Consider the following 21,823-nt stretch of genomic DNA (forward strand, 5'->3'; position numbering starts at 1 on the left):
GCTACGCTTTGAAAATACAAATACTGTTATTGTGCGCTGCTAAGGACAGTATCTCTTAATGAAGAAATTAGAATTGAGAAAAAAAAAATCATAAAAATGGCTAACTTTGATTATTTACATCTGGGAGGTGTTTGAAGCATTTAGATTTCCTAAAGACTTCCTATTCCACCTCCCAAAAGCTTAACTATCATCTGTATGGAAGAAGAAGATGGAAATTAACTTTAAAACAATGGTTCTAGGCATTAAGCTGCATGAATATATATGTATTACAATTAGTTCCCAATGTGCAAGAGTGAGATGTGAAGAGAGAGAGAGGAAGAGAGAGAGAGAGAGGAAGAGAGAGAAAACTCTTTTAATAATAAATAACAACTGACAGACATGCAGTAAGTGGGAATAAACAGGGCGGCAGAAGTGGAATGTACAGGAAATTTGCCCATGGCACGAACCTTTCCTGTAAGCAGAGATTTTTGAAGAACTTGGATTTTAGTCAGCAGTGTCTCTTCAAGACAGAATGCCTGCCTCACAGCAATATTTTGTATACTTTGTTTTTATATTTAGACTTTACTGAAAAAAGGAACAGAAAGCTATGACAGCTGGAGATATATATGAGAGAGAGAGAGACAGAGAGAGAGAAAGAAAGAGAGAGAGGAATAACATTTAAGAAAATAAAATCAGAAAAAGGAAGTACATATACACACACGCATACATATATCTGCATACATAATCCAATGCTAGCATGCTGCTAGTTTTCTCACAGAAACTGTCAGGCGCTTCAGCCCACCATGTTTAAAAAAGAATTCATATTCAAATATTGCACACTGAAGATTTTTATGTAATTTTTATGGTGAAACAAGTATCTAACAGTGTTGGTTATAGTGAACTAAATTTAATTAATTCATTCTCTACTTGAAGGTACTGAGTATCTTTTTTTCATTCATAGCAATTAACACACATACGTATATATATAAACACATGCAGGGGTGGCTGTGTGGTAAGTAACTTGCTTCCCAACCACTTCGTTCCGGGTTCAGTCCCACTATGTGGCACCTTGGGCAAGTGTCTTCTACTATAGCTTCAGGCTAACCAAAGCCTTGTGAGTGGATTTGGTAGATGGAAACTGAAAGAAGCCCGCCATATATATATATATATATATATATAATTGATCAAAATAAAATAAAAACATGATGCGAAGGATTCAGCGGTACATATGTTTCGGGCCTTTATTAGACAGATTTATAACAATGCATAATGTATGTCTGTGGCCTTCTTCAGCCGCGCACAACAGCTTCCACAAGGACATGTGTTACATCAAAAATTCTTGGTTGGGGATGCAAATCCTCTCATTCACGTACGACATAATGCGGCAGCAGCATAGAGTTGAAGCGTCCATCTCTTTCTTCTCTCAATGTAGAATGAGGAAAATTGGATGTTGAGGTAATGTAAATAAATAAATACATATATAGAGGTGAAGATGGAGGGGCGAGAGTTCGGGACGAGGGATAAAAAATGTATAAAAAGTGTAAGTATAGAATAATATAAAAATGTAGAGGATAAAGGGTTGTAAGTAGATGTAAAGGGGGTATAAAGAAATATAAAGTAAAAATAGAAATAGAAATAAAAGTAAAAAAACCTGGTAAAAACATGATAAAAGTGTAAAAGAATGTAAAGATAAGGGATGTATAGAGGTTATGGACCAAGCATGGTGGTCAGGAGATTGATAAAATTTAGTTGTAGAATTGTCAGTACATCAACAGTTTCGTCTGGGGACTTAATGCGTTGTAAATCAGAGCTGATGAGCATTTAATCTGGTTCCTTGAATTAAATGGACTTCTAGTACATACATATCATCATGGATATATACACCCACATACACGCGTACATATACGCCTCCAAGCCTATAAGCATACACACGCACTCGCATGTAAACACGTACATAAACACACACGCACCCACACGCACGCGCGTACACACACATACATACAACAGAATATCCGCATATATACACGGACATTACACGCTCACATGTATATACGCGCGCCCATCACTACATACACACACGTATATGCCCACGCCTCTAGGTCCAGGTATAAGATATTAAAGGATGTGTATAAGAACGTATGTAAAGAATCCCGTACTCATCCAATTTTCAGTTCCCCCCGCCCGCCCCTACGTTTAACACACACCTCTAACTTTCAACCACCTTCATCTCATGTTAAACTTTACAAAATTATATTTTTATCTTATTTTATTTTATTTTTACTTTTATTTTTACTTTTATCCTACTTCCATTTATTTTTATTTTATTTTTAATTTTATTTTTACTTTTATTCTACTTCCATTTATTCTCATTTTCATTTTCATCCTTACCTTAACTCTTATAATTTTTATAATTCTTATACTTCATTTCTAACTATTACATTGTATTTCTTATTTTATACTGTATTTTTTATTTCTAATCTTTACCCTTACCCTCATTCTTACCCTAACTTATTGCTTTACACCTCTATATATGTTTATTTACTTACCTATGGATCCACCTTTTGAATATACGAGCGTCCGCGTACGTGTGTATACGCATACATACATATGCACGCGCATATATGTACATGCATACTTCGATATCTTATAGCTATACCCATGTGCGCGTGTGTCTCTGTGTGTGTATATGAGTGTATATGTGCACGCACATACGGACACACAGCCGTGTGTGCGTGCGCGTATTGACATGAGTACGGGATTCTTTACATACGTTCTTATACACATCCTTTAATATCTTATACCTGGACCTAGAGGCGTGTGGGCATATACGTGGTGTATGTAGTGATGGGCGCGCGTATATACATGTGAGTGTATGTACGCGCGTAATGTCCGTGTATATATGCGGATATTCTGTTGTATGTATGTGTGTGTGTGTACGCGCGTGCGTGTGGGTGCGTGTGTGTGTGTGTTTATGTACGTGTTTACACGCGAGTGCGTGTGTATGCTTATAGGCTTGGAGGCGTATATGTACGCGTGTATGTGGGTGTATATATCCATGATGATATGTATGTACTAGAAGTCCATTTAATTCAAGGAACCAGATTAAATGCTCATCAGCTCTGATTTACAACGCATTAAGTCCCCAGACGAAACTGTTGATGTACTGACAATTCTACAACTAAATTTTATCAATCTCCTGACCACCATGCTTGGTCCATAACCTCTATACATCCCTTATCTTTACATTCTTTTACACTTTTATCATGTTTTTACCAGGTTTTTTTACTTTTATTTCTATTTCTATTTTACTTTATATTTCTTTATACCCCCTTTACATCTACTTACAACCCTTTATCCTCTACATTTTTATATTATTCTATACTTACACTTTTTATACATTTTTATCCCTCGTCCCGAACTCTCGCCCCTCCATCTTCACCTCTATATATGTATTTATTTATTTACATTACCTCAACATCCAATTTTCCTCATTCTACATGAGAGAGAAGAAAGAGATGGACGCTTCAACTCTATGCTGCTGCCGCATTATGTCGTACGTGAATGAGAGGATTTGCATCCCCAACCAAGAATTTTTGATGTAACACATGTCCTTGTGGAAGCTGTTGTGCGCGGCTGAAGAAGGCCACAGACATACATTATGCATTGTTATAAATCTGTCTAATAAAGGCCCGAAACATATGTACGGCTGAATCCTTCGCATCATGTTTTTATTTTATTTTGATCAATTTACTCCACCACCTACACCACCAAACGGTATACACAGGTGCTTATAATTATCAAGTACTCACCCCGAATTTCTATACTCAACTATATATTTATTATATATATATATAATATAATATATATATATATATATATATATATATATATATATATATATATATATATATATAGAGATGAGAGAGAGAGAGAGAGAGAGAGAGAGAGAGAGAGAGTTAATCCAAACATGAAAACACAAAGAGAAAACACAACAACGCGAGGACGTGGAACAAGTATAGTGTACTAGACACTCAGGAAAGGAAAGACAGAAGGAGGATTTTAACGTTTCGAGCAGAGCTCTTCGTCAGAAACATAGAAAGAGAGGAAAGGTCAAGGAAGGAAGGAAGACGGGAGAAAAAAAAAAATCACCAACGATACACACGCGGTCACATATTTACAGTTGGGCACAAGTGAAAAACACCATTTATCTACACACGGATATAATTGAAGAAAATTAGTAGAATTATATGTGTGTGTGTGTGTGTGTGTGTGAGTGTTTGTGTGTTTGTCCCCCACCATCGCTTGACAACCAATACTGGTGTGTTTACATCCCTGTAACTTAGCAGTTCGGCAAAAGAGACTGATAGAATAAGTACTAGGCTTACAAAGAATAAGTCCTTGGGTCGATTTGTTCAACTAGAAGGCAGTGCTCTAGCATGGCCGCAGTCAAATGACTGAAACAAACAAAAGAAAGAATAGAATAAAGGATGCAGGAAGGATTGCAGTCTCAGATGGTCATGCTTGAGAGTCCATCAGGAAAGTGTAATGATGCCGTGGGTAGTAAAGACCCCCCATGGAAAGTGATAAAACCCTGTGGAGCAGGTGCTTGAGTATTCCACAATGATCCCCCAGGAATAGTGGGTGGGGAAAATGGATGGACGAAATAAATATTTCACAGTTGTACAATTTTTTCAATACTAAAACATTTTTCTCAACCTTTGAAAAATGCTTCAGCAATATATATATATACATATATATAATTATATTTTAAAATATGTACTGATATAAAATCTCTTAACTGACACAATGACCCCACTCCCTTCTTAGTACTACTCCCCCTCCCAGCCAAGGAGTTTTGTCTAGCAAGTTGCTTGTTGACTCTGTCCAGTGCTCATGCCATGTAAAAGGCACTCAGTTCACTCTGTTAAGTGGTTGGCATCCAGCAGTAGAAAACATGCCAAAACAGACAATGAAGCCTGGTGCAGTTCCCCGCCTTACTAGCTCTTGTCACATCATTCAACCAATGCCAGCATGGAATACAGACATTAAATGATGATGATTATATATCATATAATATATTATATGATCAGTAAAAATTTAGATTCGGATGAATATGGTACTTAAGTTGAGGCACTAAAATTCAGTACGGTATTATCCATACAATTTCAAAATAAGGTGATTAAAATCAAAATAAGCAACAAGGATATCCAGAGGTAATGCAGTACGATTGTTTCATGCGACTCCATTTAATTGAACAATGCAATCATTTCATTACATCAATTTAAAATGTAGAGCAATTTTCAGCTGCACAAAGACATAGAATTTAATTAAATTAGAAGGACACATGAGTATAATTTTACCTAAAATCTCCAAGAGGATAGGGAGATAGACAAAGAACATGTTTTCTCCTTATCCTCTGGGAGATTTTAGGTAAAATTATATTAATGTGTCCTTCTAATTTAATTAAATTCTATGTCTTTCTGCAGCTGAAGATTGCTCTACATTTTAAATTGATGTAAAGAATTGCATTGTTCAATTAAATGGAGTTGCATGAAACGATCGTACTGCATTACCTCTGGACATCCTTGTTGCATATTTTGATAATCTATCTATCTATCTATATCTATATATATAAAGAGAGGGGGGGAGAGAGAGGGAGGATGGAGGGAAAATCGAAACAAACCTTCAATGGTTTTTATTCGTTAAGTCATCATGGAAGCAATTTAATTCCCATGCACATTGTTAAGGGCAATCTAGGCTGATGAAGCTCAACTATCCACCACAAGGTCCAGTCCTTGTTATGATGTGGTAGCTTGCATGCCTCAATGACCCTGAAAGCTATGCCAATGATGTGCAAGCTTCAGGTACGTCTTTCAGTGCTGGACAAATCAAAGGATAGAGACTAAACTAATATTGAACATCTCTTCCCAAAGGTAAAAATGGATTCACATAGGGCCAACATTCCTACCCAGATAAAAAACAAAGTTACAAAAGAATTGGTGACAATTCAAAACCACAAAGACCTGATAAGGGAAGGCTATCTCTCAGGGGTAAACATATGATACATCAGGTCCTGACTTGGAACCCAGAAGGGAGGCGGAAGAGAGAATACCATGAAAATTGCTAGATGTGGGACACTGAAGCTGAGTTTTTTTTTTTTTTAAATAAAGCAGGGATCCAATTGGAGAAAAGCAGAAAAAACACCCCAGAGTTGAGAACAGTGGAGCAAAGCTGTTGATAGTCAGTGCTCCACAGAGAGTGATAGGGGCCCAACTATCATAAGAGTGTAGCCAGATGTTGTTGGTAACTCAGAATCAAACCTGATAAGTTGAAGACGACCAGAAACTGAATATGAAATTTTAATTGCAAGTGATCTGCTAACAAACATGTATTACTGACTTGGTTCCTTATTGTCACCATGAAAGTAGCAGATGTCCACAGTACTTGCAATAACCAATAGCTCATTCAAATAGGGTAGAGTGAGCTTCATCATTCATTATTTAATGTCCATTTTTCCATGCTTGCATGGATTGGATGGAATTAGTTGAGGCAGATTATCTGTGGCCAGATGTTCTTGCTGTCGTCAACTCTGACCTGTTCCCCATGGCCAGACAAGTATTCCATGGAAGATTGGAAGCAAATAACATTATTCCTATGATGGTGATAGTCATTTACAAACATCATGTGATGTTTAGACAAGGTCACACAAACACACACATACACAGCAGGCTTCTTTCAGTTTCTTTCTGCCAAATTGATAAGATTTTGATCAGTTAGGGGCTAAAGTAGAAAACACTTGCCCAAAGAGCTGTGCAGTGGGACTGAACCTAAGATCACATGGTTAGGAAACTACCTTGTTAACTACACACCCACATCCACACAATGATAAAGTTAAATAAATATTCAATTTTTGTTGTATCTTGGGAGGGCTATTATTCCAATTATAAACACACACACACACAGGTTCTATTTCACTTCTTTTAGTCAATTGGTTAGCTTTTAACTAACTAACTAACCAATTGTTTGATTAATCATTCAGTTAATCAATCCATTTATCAAAATCCTTTTGTTGCCATTCATGACCTCATCAATGACGTGCCCATTCTATTCCAAGCCAGCATCAAATCACTAGCATAATGACTCACCAAGGTACAACAAAATTTGTTTCAGTGCACTAGTTTACGTCAAGAATTTCGCAAACCAAATACAAAAACAATAACATCCAATTATTTTGACGAAATAAGAGCCATATGTTTTGAATGACAGGTAACAGTATGTGAAGGTAAATACAAAAATACACCGTTACACTAACTCATAATATTTCTCACAAATTCTCCCCATCACCTCTTTTACTCTTTTACTTGTTTCAGTCAGTTGACTGCGGCCATGCTGGAGCACCACCTTTAGTCGAGCAACTCGACCCCGGGACTTATTCTTTGTAAGCCCAGTACTTATTCTATAGGTCTCTTTTGCCGAACCACTAAGTGACGGGGACATTAAACACACCAGCATCGGTTGTCAAGCAATGCTTGGGGGACAAACATAGATACACAAACATACACGCACACACATATATATATATATATACATATATACGGCGGGCTTCTTTCAGTTTCCTTCTACCAAATCCACTCACAAGGTTTTGGTCGGCCCCGAGGCAATAGTAGAAGACATTTGCCCAAGGTGCCACGCAGTGGGACTGAACCCGGAACCATGTGGTTGGTAAGCAAGCTACTTATCACACAGCCATTCCTGCGCCTATACATTTCAGTCAATCAATGGTCATGTCTAGCTAGTAAGAAAGCTGTCTCCCACCCCTAGCACCCAACAGAAAATTATTAATTTCCTTTGTTGTTTATCCTCCTCCTCTTCTTTTACATTCGTTTTTCCATACTGGCATGGGTTGAACTGTTTGACCAGAGCTGGCAAGCTGGAGGGCTGCACCAAGTTCTAGTCTGATTTGACTGGGTTTCTAAAGCTGGATGCCCTTCCTAATGCCAACCACTTTACAGTGTGTGCTGGGTACTTTTAACATGGCACTGGCATGAGTGCATTTTATGTGAAACTGGCACACAACTCTTGCAAGCCAATCCTTTCAACCAAGAAGAGTGGCCTTAATATTTCTTATTTCTTTATTGCCCACAAGGGGCTACACACAGAGGGGACAAATAAGGACAGACAAATGGATTAAGTCAATTACGTCGACCCCAGTGCATAACTGGTACTTATTTAATCAACCCCAAAAGGATGAAAGGCAAAGTCGACCTTGGCAGAATTTGAACTCAGAACTTAGTGGCAGACAAAATACCTATTTCTTTACTGCTCACAAGGGGCTACACACAGAGGGGACAAACAAGGACAGACAAAAAGATTAAGTAGATTATATCGACCCCAGTGTGTAACTGGTACTTATTTAATCGACTCCGAAAGGATGAAAGGCTAAGGTGACCTCGGCGGAATTTGAACTCAGAACGTAGTGGCAGACAAAATACAGCTAAGCATTTCGCCTGGCATGCTAACGTTTCTGCTAGCTTGCTTTAATATTTCTGCTGTGGCGGACAGGTCTTCTTGAGTACAGTAAGGTGCCAAAAATCAAAACCAAATAACAATGAGCAAGAAGCCTTAACTATTTAAAATTCAGATTAGTGTCAAATCTAACACAATTTTGAATTAATCATGCTTTATCTTGTAGATCCAAGATTTCAATGATGTGACTATTGAATTTTAAAATGACATTGTAGGGTAGATGTGAAAGGCCAGATCTGGCCAGTTTCAATGTAAAACGGGTAGGATATTTAGGTTGGATATGCCAGTTTAAATGCTAAAGGATTAAACCTAGACATACATCCAACAGTATGTCTTTACATGGACACTTGATCTTCTAGAAATAGTAACCAAATTTCTCAAATCTCGTCTGACTGTCCTAATTTCTCCCCACCACAAAAAAAAAAAATGGAAGGACACATTACATAATGTAGTTTTATACATGGTATCTTTAATTTTTTACCTTTTATTTGTTTCAGTCATTGGACTGTAACCATACTGGTGAACTGCCTTGAAGGGTTTTAGTTGAAGAAATTGAACCCAGCACTTTTTCTTTTTAAGTCTGGTACTTATTCTATTGGTCACTTTTGCCAAACTTATGGAGATGTAAACAAACCAACACTGCTTATCAAGTAGTGGGGGTGACACAAACACAGGCACAAAGACAAACAAACACACACACACAGAAGTTAGGCTTCCACATAGTTTCAATCTAACAAATTAACTCACAAGAGCATTTGTCAGCCACCAAGGGTTACAGTAGAAGACACTTGCCCAAGGTGCTGCGTAGAGGGAATGAACCTGGAGCTGCATGGTTGCAAGATGAGCTAAAGACAAAAACAAAAAAAAAAGGCAAGAAAAAATAAATAGTCACAACATGAACGCTTTTTATCAAGCGTTCACAATTATGATCTGAGGCTAAACAATTGAAACAATAGCAACACACAACAAATACATATTTGTATGCCAAACTAATATTTAAAGCCTTCACCACTCCCACAAAAATACAGAAAACAGTTACTACCTCCATGTGGGTGTTCTCTCGTCGGCTGGAATACATCAAACGTCAATGTTGCTCCGTCTTCCATCTTTAGTTCCCGTCTTTCTTTCCAGTTGTCCACGTCTTTGTTTCGCCCACGCACACCACAAACCAACGTCTGTATGTGGCCGTTCTTTCCCCATAGTAACAGTGGGATGTAACTGGAAAAGTGAAATAAAACAATATATTAATAAATAAATAGATAAAGCAGATTGGGCAGAGTAGCTTAACCCTTTTAATATTCAGAGTACCCCATAAAATTTAATGGTTTTTGATGGAAAGGAGAAAACGAAAAGTCCAAATTACGGAGGTGTACTTGCATAGCAAGTGACCTGATCTGAGATTGTGTGCTGAAACGAAAACAATTGCAGCGTGGAAGGTGTTTGTAAGCCATTTAAGAAACACACAAAAGCCTTTCGATTCACTTCAACATTTAAGTTTAACCCTTTCATTACTGTAATTATTTTGAGATGCTTTGTGTTTCGTTCAATTTATTTTAAATATAACAAAGAATTTAGTAAAATAACTTAGTTATCATTCAGCTGGTGTTAGGAACATAAATTGTGAGTAAGGTTTGGTGGAAGATTTTAATTCAAAACTTATGAAAACAAGATATTTTACCAGAGCCGGTTTTGGCCGGGTTAGTAACAAAAGGGTTAATTTGTCAAAATATTTTCATCACTTTAAGACCGCGACCTGTTCACTGACAAAAAGTCCAAAGAAGGAAAAGAAATCACCAACAGCACATGTGTAATTACGTAGCTGAAGTATATATATATATATATAATATATATATATATATATATATATATTATATATATATATATATAAATCATACATTTACAAGAAGAGGAGTGACAATGACTTTGAAGTTTTGGCTGGTTAGCCTTGGCTGGATAGTCGGGCCTCAGGCTGAAACTTTGAAGTGACTGTCAACCCTCTTCTTGTAAAAGTATAAATATGTAATCTACAAAAAGAAGTATTAATTCTTTATTTTAATACAAAATTGTTTTTATTGTAACTCATAAAAACAACCATTTATAGATAGACAGATATATAGACAGATAGACAGACAGATAGACAGACAGATATATAGACAGACAGACAGACAGACAGACAGACAGACAGACATACAGACAGACATACAGACAGATATACAGATAGATATACAGATAGATATACAGACAAACAGATATACAGAGAGATATGCAGGTATACAGATATGCAGATAGACAGATAGATAGATAGATAGATATACAGATATACAGATAGATAGATATACAGATAGATAGCTAGACAGACAGACAAAAAAACAGATTGGTTGAGCATTTCTTTGGGATTAGTCAAAATGATATAAACACCTCTGATGAGAATTCAATAAGATTCGAAAATCGATTAAGGCTGTTCATTTTTTAAATCTACAGAGAAATAGTTAAATTTGCCCTGATTATATATCTCCTATAGAAGTTACACGCACATACACACACACTGTAAAGTGGTTGGCATTAGGAAAGGCATCCAGCTGTAAAAACCATGCCAAGCCAGAGACCGTGGAGCATGGTGCAGTCCTTTGACTTTCCAGCTCCTGTCAAACTGCCCAATCCATGCCAGTGTCGAAGTTGGATGTTAAATGATGGTGATAATGACAATATATGTGTGTGTGTGTGTATGTGCGGTGTATAAGTGTGTGTGTGCATGTTTGTATACTCTTATATATGTGTGTGTGTGGTGTATAAGTGTGTGTGTATGTATACTCTTGTCTAGACATCACATCCTGATGGGTGTAAATAAGCATCATCATCATACAAGCAAAGTTGTTTGTTTAGGGGCAGTGCTTTTGGCTTTGCTGTATAAGCCTGTATAAAGGCAGGGGAACAGGAAACTGGGGGTGGGACACTTAAGACCTGCCTCAGGAGACACAAACACACTAGCTAAAGCCAATCCCATTATCTCATTGACCGACTGGAGTTGAACTCTAGATCAGACTTGACCCAATAAACCTATGATCAATGATATTCCAGCCATGGCTATGCTAACTTATTTTAGGGGTGTAAGGGTATCTAGGACTATAATATCCAATGTGACCTTTCCTTATTTAACACAGTTGGTTGTGTTTTATTGGATATTTGGTAGCTATTTCTGAGAGGTTGAGCAATCAAGTAGTACTGCTCTCATTGTGAGTGGAGTGGAGTGAGTGAGTGAAAGTGGCATGGAGTGTGGGCAGTGTAGAGTACAAATGGTGTGGAGATGAGTGTGAGTAGCATGGAGATAAGTGTGTGACATGGAGCAAGAGTGGCACAGTGTTTAAGTGAAGCTTGAGTGGAGCATGAGTGGAGTTTGAGCAAAGTGTGTATGTGAGATGTTTTACTGCTTGTGGGGTACATGTTTTTCATATGAACACGTGTGCTCACCTACACAGCCTCACCCCATTACTACACACCCACCACCACCACCACCAACAAAGAAAAGTAGATTTAAAGAAAGAGCTATCACAAAGAAATGAGGCAACCCAAATATTGCAGGGGGGGCATGTAAGCATAAAAAGTACAGTAGCAAAAGTGAGGAAGATAGGGTAGGAAGTGTATCAAATATTTGTTGATAACCTAGAAACTAAAACAGATTTAGACATGTTCTAGATTATAACCCTGTTTAGCTTGCTTAAGATAAAAAAAAAAATTTTTTTAAACCTTCCTGTCTGGCCTCAAATAGACTTATGATCAAAAACATTCCAACTGTGCCCATCTTGTCTGGTCTTTTTCAAGTATGGCAGGTACAGAAGTTGTGTGGTTAAGAAGCTTGCCTGGCAATCACATGGTCTCAGGTTCAGTCCCATTACACTGCACCTAGAGCAAGTGTCTACTACAGCTCCAAGCTGATTAAAGCTGTGCGAGTGGATTTGATAGAATGAAACTGAAAGGCGGCGAGCTGGCAGAAACGTTAGCACGCCGGGCGAAATACGTAGCCATATTTTGTCTGCTGTTACATTCTGGGCTCAAATTCTGCCATGGTTGACTTTGCCTTTTATCCTTTTGGCGTCGATAAATTAAGTACCAGTTACGCACTGGGGTCGATGTAATCAACTTAATCCCTTTGTCTGTCCTTGACACACAAACATATACACACATACGTATATATATATATATATATATATATATATACATATATACAACAGGCTTCTTTCAGTTTCCATCTACTAAATCCACTCACAAGGCTTTGGTCAGCCCGAGGCTGACCAGTTTTCTGGGTTCCAGGACTCAGAAATATACTGGAAGTTATTTTACGTAAAGGATCTTGTACATAACTCAAAAACATTTGTGTTACAATGGACTGTTTTCACAATATTTAACCCTTTCGTTAACATATTTATTTTGAGATGCTCTGCGTTTCCTTCAATTATTTTAAATATAACAAAGAATTTAGTAAAATAACTTAGTTACCATTCTGCTAGTGTTACGAACATAAATTGTGACTAAGGTTTGGTGGAAGATTTTATTTCAGAACTTATGAAAACAAGACATTTGTACTTAGAGCCAGAGCCCGTTTCAGCCAGTTTGGTAATGAAAGGGTTAAGGTATGAACTTTAACATTATATAGAAATACAAGAATGTAATTAGATACTAAAAGATATTGAGATCTAATACTTCACCATACTTGTATTTCGTAACCATAGTTCACATCATCAGGCATAGTGGGGCAACATTCAAATATGTACCTGTATCTTATTACATTACATACCAGTCTTTTACATAATTTGAAGAAAAATTTGACCCAATATTAAGCAAAATGTCAGTGAATGAAAACAAAAAGGAAAATTTTCTCTATAACTATCGCTATAGCTACCATAGCTAAAAGGAGCTGTTGTTGCTATGTACTTATGTGTGAGCATGTCTGAACATATTTGTACAGCTTTTCATCTTTTCTTTGTCTCTTGGGGTTTTTTTTTTTTTGGTGTAAATGATTGGTTTCTGCATATAACAAGTGGCTCATCTAAAATATCCTCATCAACATCACCATCATCATGAACATCACTACCACCATTATCAATGTCAGTTTACCAATCCACTTTTCCATGCTTGCACGAGGCAGATGAAGGGCACATGGCTCAGTGGTTAGAACACCAGGTTCACAATCATGAGTAATGGGTTCAATTCTCAAACCGGGCTGTGTTGTGTTCTTGAGTAAGACACTTTATTTCACATTGTTCCAGTTCACTCATCTATAGAAATGAGTTGTGACATCACTGGTGCCAAGCTGTATTGGATAACATCAATGGTGTGGTGGTGCCAAACTGTATTGGATAACATCAATGGTGTGAAGAGAGGCTGGTATGCATGGGTAACTGCTGGTCTTCCATAAACAACCTCGCCTGGACCTGTGCCATAGAGGGTAACTTTCTAGGTGTAATACCATAGTCATTCATGACCAAAGGGGTCTTTTATCCTACTCTACAACCAAATTCCCTTTTGTCTTGCTAACCTTCACCTGTTTCCAAGTAAGGCAATAATTCCCCCAAGGCAAGACATGTTTCTTATGGAAAGCTGGAAACGAACAACCTTGCTTGTATGATCACATGGTGTGTTGACAAGAGTAAGGGTACACACAAACAAACACGCAGACAACAGGCTTCCTTCAGTTGCTGATAACAAATTCACTTACAAGGCTTTGGTTGGCCTTGCACTTGTCCAAGGTGCTGCACAGTGGGACTGAACCCAAGACTACATGATTGGGAAGCAAGCTTCTTAATCACACATGCCTGTGCATTACTACACACACACACATGTGCACACATGCAGACACAGGCATGCACACACTGATGGCAAGCTTCCTTCAGTTTCTTATTTTTTTAATAATTATTTTTAAAAAATTTTTTATAGCCCACAAGGGGTTAAATATAGAGGGGACAAACAAGGACAGACAAATGGATTAAGTTGATTACATCGACCCCAGTGCATAACTGGTACTTAATTTATCGACCCCGAAAGGATGAAAGGCAAAGTCGACCTCAGCAGAATTTGAACTCACAACACAGCTGTGAACAAAATACCACAAAGTATTTCACCTGGCATGCTAACATTTCTGCCAGCTCTGTCTACCAAATCCATTCACAAGCTTTATCCAGTCCAGAGCTATAGTAGAAGACATTTACCTCAGGTGCTACACAGCCACACCTGCACCTATCATGTATGTTAAATGTCAGTCATTTTGTTATGGTGATTGCTTCAATGGTGGTCCAATCTTGTAGTTTGCGCTGAAGTGAAGTGTCAGAATGGCTTTTACACAAATTGGCCTGTGCTCTCAAACTTTTGGGGAGAACCTGGCCTTGAGGATTGTACTTCTTTGGATAAAACGTTTGGTAGAGCATTTTGCTTTCTATTCTGTATTTGGTTTTATTTTGGAAACACTGCTCCACAGAAACCTGAATGCCATCTTTGTGATTGCTGCTGTCATTATCACAAATAATTGACTCACCTACATTACCATCAAACCAACACAATTTATCATTACAATCACCTTATCAGTACTACCATCACAACATCAATATCACAGGTATCACCATTATCATCATCATTGCTCTTACCATCATCATCATAATCATTGTTGTAATTACCAACACCACCACCACCATCATTGTCATCTCATTTCAATGCCTGTTCCTTGAAGTTTACACACTTTAAACAAGTACGGTCACCTTAGCAACAGTGGTATGGAGATGGCGACCTGTTAAGTATATAGAGCTTTACAAGTGTAGCTTTATGTGAGATAGATATCTTTTCTCTTGTCCAGGTACTGAGAAAAAGAGAGTGTATGGGGCGGGGGGTGAGACAGAGAGAATGATAAGAGAAAATGTTACTAAGGGAGTTGAGAACATTAGGAGAGCAGGTGAGGTGGAGAGTAAAGAGGGAGGGAAGGAAGGGTTTAGAAATACTGACAGCAACCATTTCCTACTGAAAAAGCATTTGCCAATCAGTCCAAGACAGTTGCATTAAGAATTGTAATTTATTTTCTTATTCTTTGGCTAATGGTTCTGCTTTCTACTTGAATTAGTGACCAAGCCTATCTGGTGGTCAAACAGGCAACAAAGAAAGCAACAATGCTACTCATTGTAAATGTCGAAATATATTCTAATAACTGCGTACACATGTGGCTTAGTGGTAAGGGTACTTGGCTCATGATCATAAAGCCGGGAGTTCAATTCCCAGTAGTGCATTGTGTTCTTCAGCAAAACACTACATTTCATGCTACTCCAGTTCAGTTTGCTGGTAAAAATGAGTGGTATCTGTATTTCAAAAGGCCAGCCTTGTTACAATCTGTATCATGCTGGATCTCCTTAATAACTACATTAAGGGTGTACACAGGTCTGTGGAGTGCTCAGCCACTTGCACCTTTAATTTCATGAACAGGCTGTTCCATTGATTATATCAACTAGAACTTTCATCATCGTAACTGACAGGGTGCCAATAATTCTAACAACTACCACACAGAAATAGACACACACATGAGTCAATAAAGGAATATTTATATGGGAAGGACACACTAGATAACATATTCTTCTATTGGGTTGTCTGGAAAGTTTGTGCTGATTTTTAAAGGAAAGAAAAAGGTCAATAACTACTTGCCATTACATTTTTAATCAATCAAATATGAACCATTTTGTTGCACAATGCATCTCTATATTTCCTTTAACTTCAAAATACCCTCTTCCCAGAATTGAGGTGGTTTCATAGCAAAGAATTCATCAAGGTATCTTTTTACGTCATCCAAGGAATTGAAATTTTTACCATTAAGACTATTCTGCAGAGACCTGAATAAGTGGAAATCCGAAGGAGCAATATCTGGTGAATATGGAGGGTGGGGTAACACATCCCAGCCGAGCTGCAGCAATTTTTGTCTGGTTCCCAAATCATAAAGTGCTGAAAATGAACTTCTTTATCTTCCATTTTAAAGGGTTACAGAATTAACACAGGTTATAGGAACATAAACCTTCTTCCACGAAAAGATAGCTTAAACTGTGCTCTAAATGGAGGTGTAGTCAAATCCTATTTTATGGACTCCACCATGTTCTAAAATAAGTCGAAAGGTAAGCTACTATAAATCGGCACAAACTTTCCGGACAACTCAATACATCACTTTAAAATGAGATGGTTGTGTCTAGAATACTTTAGATCGTCGGTATCTTTATTGTACATCCATCAGTTGACTTGATATCAAGCATATTTGAGCTCACCTGTATCATATTAAATTAGTAGAGGACAAATACAGTATGGGTTATGAATAAATAAATATACAGACCTATGTCTGTATGTATCTAGTTTTGCTTTGAAATTTAGTTCTCAGGAGGATAATTTTAATACCTTGGGATAAAGATCAAACTCGGTGCCTTCCTTGTTATTTTATAATTCATCAAAATCTCCTTACCTCTCTCTATCTTCAAGCAGATCTTCATGAATTATAAATTAACAATGAAACCAGTTAGTTTAATCTTTTGTCCCAAGTTGTCAAAAAGTCTCCATTGAGACCTATTTTCACAGCATGACTGAATATATAGAGACAAGTTCTATACTTATTTATTAACCACATTTTTTCTCTGGTGATGGGATGGTTTGAGGTAAAGTTATCATAATTTTCTCTCTCTTTCTCTCTCTCTCTCTGAGACATTAGATGCCACACACACACACAAATATGTGTGTGTGTGTTTAATAGCTAATGTCAGTGAGAGGTAAAGTGACAGAAGAAAGCCAACACTACCTCTCTGAGGTGCTAACTATCAAGTGTACTTTTATATACTCATTTTATATACTCATTTTAATGTCCTCTTTTCTATGCTTGCAAGGGTATTGCAGATTGAATTTGTTGAGGTGGATTTTATATGGTTGGATGCCCCCCACCGTTACCAAAACCCACCTGTTTTCAAGTAAGGTGATATTTCCCAACAACCAGATGTGTTTTCACACATTGGAAATGAAAGTCACTGCCTACATGATGCTAATATACATTTACAACTATCAAGTAATACCGAGGCAAAGAAAGAGTAAGACACACACACAAAACACACAAAATCATACACACACACACAAAAAAAAAACACAAACACACACAAAACACACACACACATACATACACACACACAAACACACACACACTGGATGGACTTCTTTCATTTTCCACCTACCAAATCCACTCACAATGCTTCCGTTGACCTGGAGCTTTAAAAGACACTTATCCAAGACACCACACAGTGGGATTGAACCCAATACCATGTGGCTGGGAAGCAAACTTCTTAACCACACAGCTATGCCTGTTCCTGTGCTGACATATATGTATAAATAATTCAAAAGTGGAATAAATTGGTTTGACATGAGGAAGCAGAAGAAGAGAAAAAAACAAAAACATTTTAGATAGTTCTCTTCACTGCGTGTGTCTAGTACTTCCCTTCACTACTTACATCTCACCACATCTGTGATAAGTCAAATCTTTACACGTGGTTCACACATGCGCTCAGTCACATGTATGACACTGTACATGTGGCTGTCTGCTTGATAGCTTATGTCACATGCAACTTAGTACTCCCACATGATATTAACGCAAATGAAATGCTCACCCAAAAACTACCTTTATATATTAAAACGTAAGTAGATCGACCCACAAGGGATTTCGTTTATATGATCTTACTCTCCCAGACACAAAAAGGTGTATGTGTGTGTGTGTGTGTGTGTGTAGGAGGAGGAGACTCTGTTAGACGTGGTCTATCTTTTGACCTTTGTAGATCTATGTCTAAGTGGCAGTAAGTAGCGAGCAGTCATGTGACTGACATCATACTTAACTTAGTCTCATTTGCTAATAATAGAAATGTAAAACTTTCGAAACTAACCTCACGTCTTTTGCCTTTTACCGGTTTGAGTCATTGGACTGCACCCATTGAAAGGTTTGCTTGAAAGAATCAATCCCAGTATTGATTTATCAATGTTTTTTGCTGAACCACTGGATTACAGGGGTGCAAAGAAGTCAACACTGCTTGTCAAGCAAGGGTGGGGGACAAAAACATACACATGATATATATGCTTATAAAGGCAGTGAGCTGGCAGAATCATTAGCAATGCCAGGTGAAATGCTTAGCGGCATTCAAATTCGGCTGAGGCTGACTTTGCCATTCGTTGTTTCGAGGTTGATAAAATAAGTACCAGTTGAACATTAGGGCCGATACAATAGATTTATATATATATATAATGTGTTTGAGTGTGTTTCAGATTTTTGTACAAAGCTAGCAGGTTTGTGAGAGGGATCAAATCTATTGTATCGGCCCTAATGTTCAACTGGTACTTATTTTATCAACCTCGAAACAATGAATGGCAAAGTCAGCCTCAGCTACATTGATAAAGGGCAAATACCCTGAAACGCGTCTGTAGCTGTCTGACTGGCAGTGTGAAGCGGCTGACCTCCCTTGTTCGAAGGTTATAATGGACACAGTTTGTGTGTCAAATAGCTAGCTTAAGGCGATGGCCTCATGGAGCTAATCAGCGACAGCTTTAGTCTTATATCTATAACACTGCCATATTAATATGGCGATAACAATTAATTTCCAGTAACGCTGCCGTAATCTCTTGTATATGGCGAAAGAGTCAGCAGAAATTCACCATTACCTTCTGCTGGAGCCGCGTGGAGCTTAGGTGTTTCGCTCATAAACACACACATCGCCTGGTCTGAGATTCGAACCTGCGATCCCTCGACCGTGAGTCCACTGCTCTAACCACTAGACCACTCTTTCCTCCTGCAACTTGCAGCTCAACTGCGAAGGATCGGCGTCCCATCCAGGTGGGGAACCTACACGCAAAGGAAACCGGAAAACTGGCCCTTATGAGCCAGGCGTAGCTCAAGAAAGAACAAACAATATATATATATATATATATATATATATATATATATGTAAAGGTTTCAGACATTGACCCCAATGTTCTACAATGAGCTTTTTTCAGTTTCCATCTACCAAAACCATACACAAGGTTTTGGTCGGCCTGAAGCTATAGTAGAAGACACTTGCTCAAGACGCCACACAGTGTGACTGAGCCCAACACCATGTGGTTGGGAATCAAGCTTCTTACCACACAACCACATGGCAAAACAAAAAAAAAAAACATGTAATAACCCACATGGTACTTGGTAATAAGATCACTTTTCTCATTTCATGCTCAAATTAAAAAACAACAACAACAGTAAAGTCGAGTTTTAATTACATCGCTGCAATGCAGCCTATCTTTTGACCTTTATATCACTAAGGTGTTTGTATATACACAAGCATATGACATAACCATTGTTAAAAATGTAACCAAGGTTACATGAAATGATGTTTTCAGTAGAGGAAAGGGGGTCATATTTTTTGATCTTTTATTTGTCCCATTCATTGATCTTTGGCCATGCTGGTGTACTACATTGAAGTGTTGGTCAAACAAATTGACCCCAGTACTTATATCTTCTTTAAGGCTGGTTCTTATTCTTACAGCTGTTTTTTTTTTTTGCCAAACCACTAAGTTACGTGAATGTAAACAAACCAACACTGGTTGTGAATCAGTGGTGGGGGATAAACACAAAGACACACACACATACACATACATAATTAAGTGTGTGTGTGTGAAGGCACATGGCTTAGTGGTTAGAGCATCAGATTCACAATCATGAAGTAGTGAGTTTGGTCCCCGGACTGAGTTGTGTTGGGTTCTTGAGCAAGACACTTTATTTCATGTTGTTCCCATTCACTCAGCTGTAGAAATGAATTGCAACGTCACTGATGCCAAGCTGTATCAGCCTTTGCCATTCCTTTGGATAACATTGGTGGCGTGGAGAGGGGAGGCTGGTATACATGGATGACTGGTGTTCTTCCTTAAACAACCTTACCCAAACTTATGCCTCAGAGGGAAATTTTCTAGGTGCAACCCCATGGTCATTCATGACCAAAGGAGGTCTTCATGCTTTTAATATGTGTGTGTGTGTGTGGCTATGTGGTAAGTAGTTTGGTTCCCAGCCATATGGTCCTGGGCTCAATTCCACTGTATGGTACCTTGGGCGAGTGCCTTCTATTACAGCTTTGCGAGTGGGTTTGGTAAACAGAAACTGTGAGAAATCTGAAGTCCATTGTGTGTGTGTGTGTGAGACTGTATGTGTGTGTGCGTATGTAATCATGTGTTACTATTTTCATTCCTTGACATTTTGTGATAGTTACAAGAGTTGCGAGTTGTCTCTATACAATTGTGGTGGTGGTGGTGGTGGAGGGGTCATTTATTTCTGTCTTCTGAGTTTGGTCATGGTGAAATACTGATTTCAAATATTGATTTTGGCACAAGGCCAGCAATTTCAGGGAGAGGGTAAGTTGATTACATCAACCCAAGTGCTCAACTGGTATTTATTTAGTTTATCAACTCCGAGCGGATGAAAGGTAAAGCTGACCTTGGTAGAATTTGATCTGAGAATGTGAAGACAAATGAAATGCTGCTTAGCATTTTGCCAGGTGTGCCAATGGCTCTGAAAGCTCACCACCTGAAATATTACCTTGCATACAGATGAAGGTTTGCGATACAAAAGGCAGCAAGCATGAATTGGTGGATGCTAAATGATGGTGATGATGATGAATGCATCAAGACCCAGGTTGTCCAATGTATTCATTTCCAAATCAACAGAGCATGATTCGAAGATTTAGCTGCTATTTCTAGCAGGTTGAGCAAGTATGTCAAGAGAGGCTCTTTCCTTTTGAATTTAATGAAAATGAACACAATTGAATGTAGCGTTTCCCATACAAATTTCTGTCTGTCCTCGTTACTAATGGATTATAAACCATTGTGTTAATTACTATTAGAGCTCTTTTCAATGAGAATCATTAATTACCAGTTTTATTTTATTTTATTTATATATTAATTTTTATTGCTTCCCATTCATTTTCCATTTCCTTTTATGTTGGTAACCCAATAGCTAGGATGGTTTGTCTTATTTTTTCCTCTCGTCTTGTTTTGTTTAGCAGTGGAGCAATTGTTTTCACAGCTATATGGAATTGCTTCTTCCCAATTAACCACTACAGAAGTACTGAAGTGGACAGAACCAGTTCTGTTGAATCAAATGGTACAACTCAAACACGAAATGTTGTTCGCTGTTTACCTGGTTGTCAGACCAGGTAGATATAGGCATTGAATTCAGATAGAATAAAAGATCCATTAATGAGAAAATATTTCTATTGTTTTACATATGTTTCGTTTTTAACCTGTTGTTTATCTCAGTCAT

General features: G+C 37.9%; 1 protein-coding gene across 1 annotated transcript in view; it reads right to left on the reverse strand.

Annotated features, from left to right (window-relative positions):
• Positions 1-21,823, reverse strand: part of LOC115219219 (monoacylglycerol lipase ABHD2) — an 88,314-nt gene that overhangs the window by 25,320 nt on the left and 41,171 nt on the right. Inside the window, exon 2 of the mRNA XM_029789352.2 lies at positions 9,548-9,723. Within this exon, the coding sequence (XP_029645212.1) occupies positions 9,548-9,723 (176 nt within the window). The remainder of the gene's footprint in view (positions 1-9,547; positions 9,724-21,823) is intronic.

This window comes from Octopus sinensis, linkage group LG14 (assembly GCF_006345805.1).
Source record: "Octopus sinensis linkage group LG14, ASM634580v1, whole genome shotgun sequence".
In the NCBI taxonomy this organism is placed as follows: domain Eukaryota; kingdom Metazoa; phylum Mollusca; class Cephalopoda; order Octopoda; family Octopodidae; genus Octopus; species Octopus sinensis.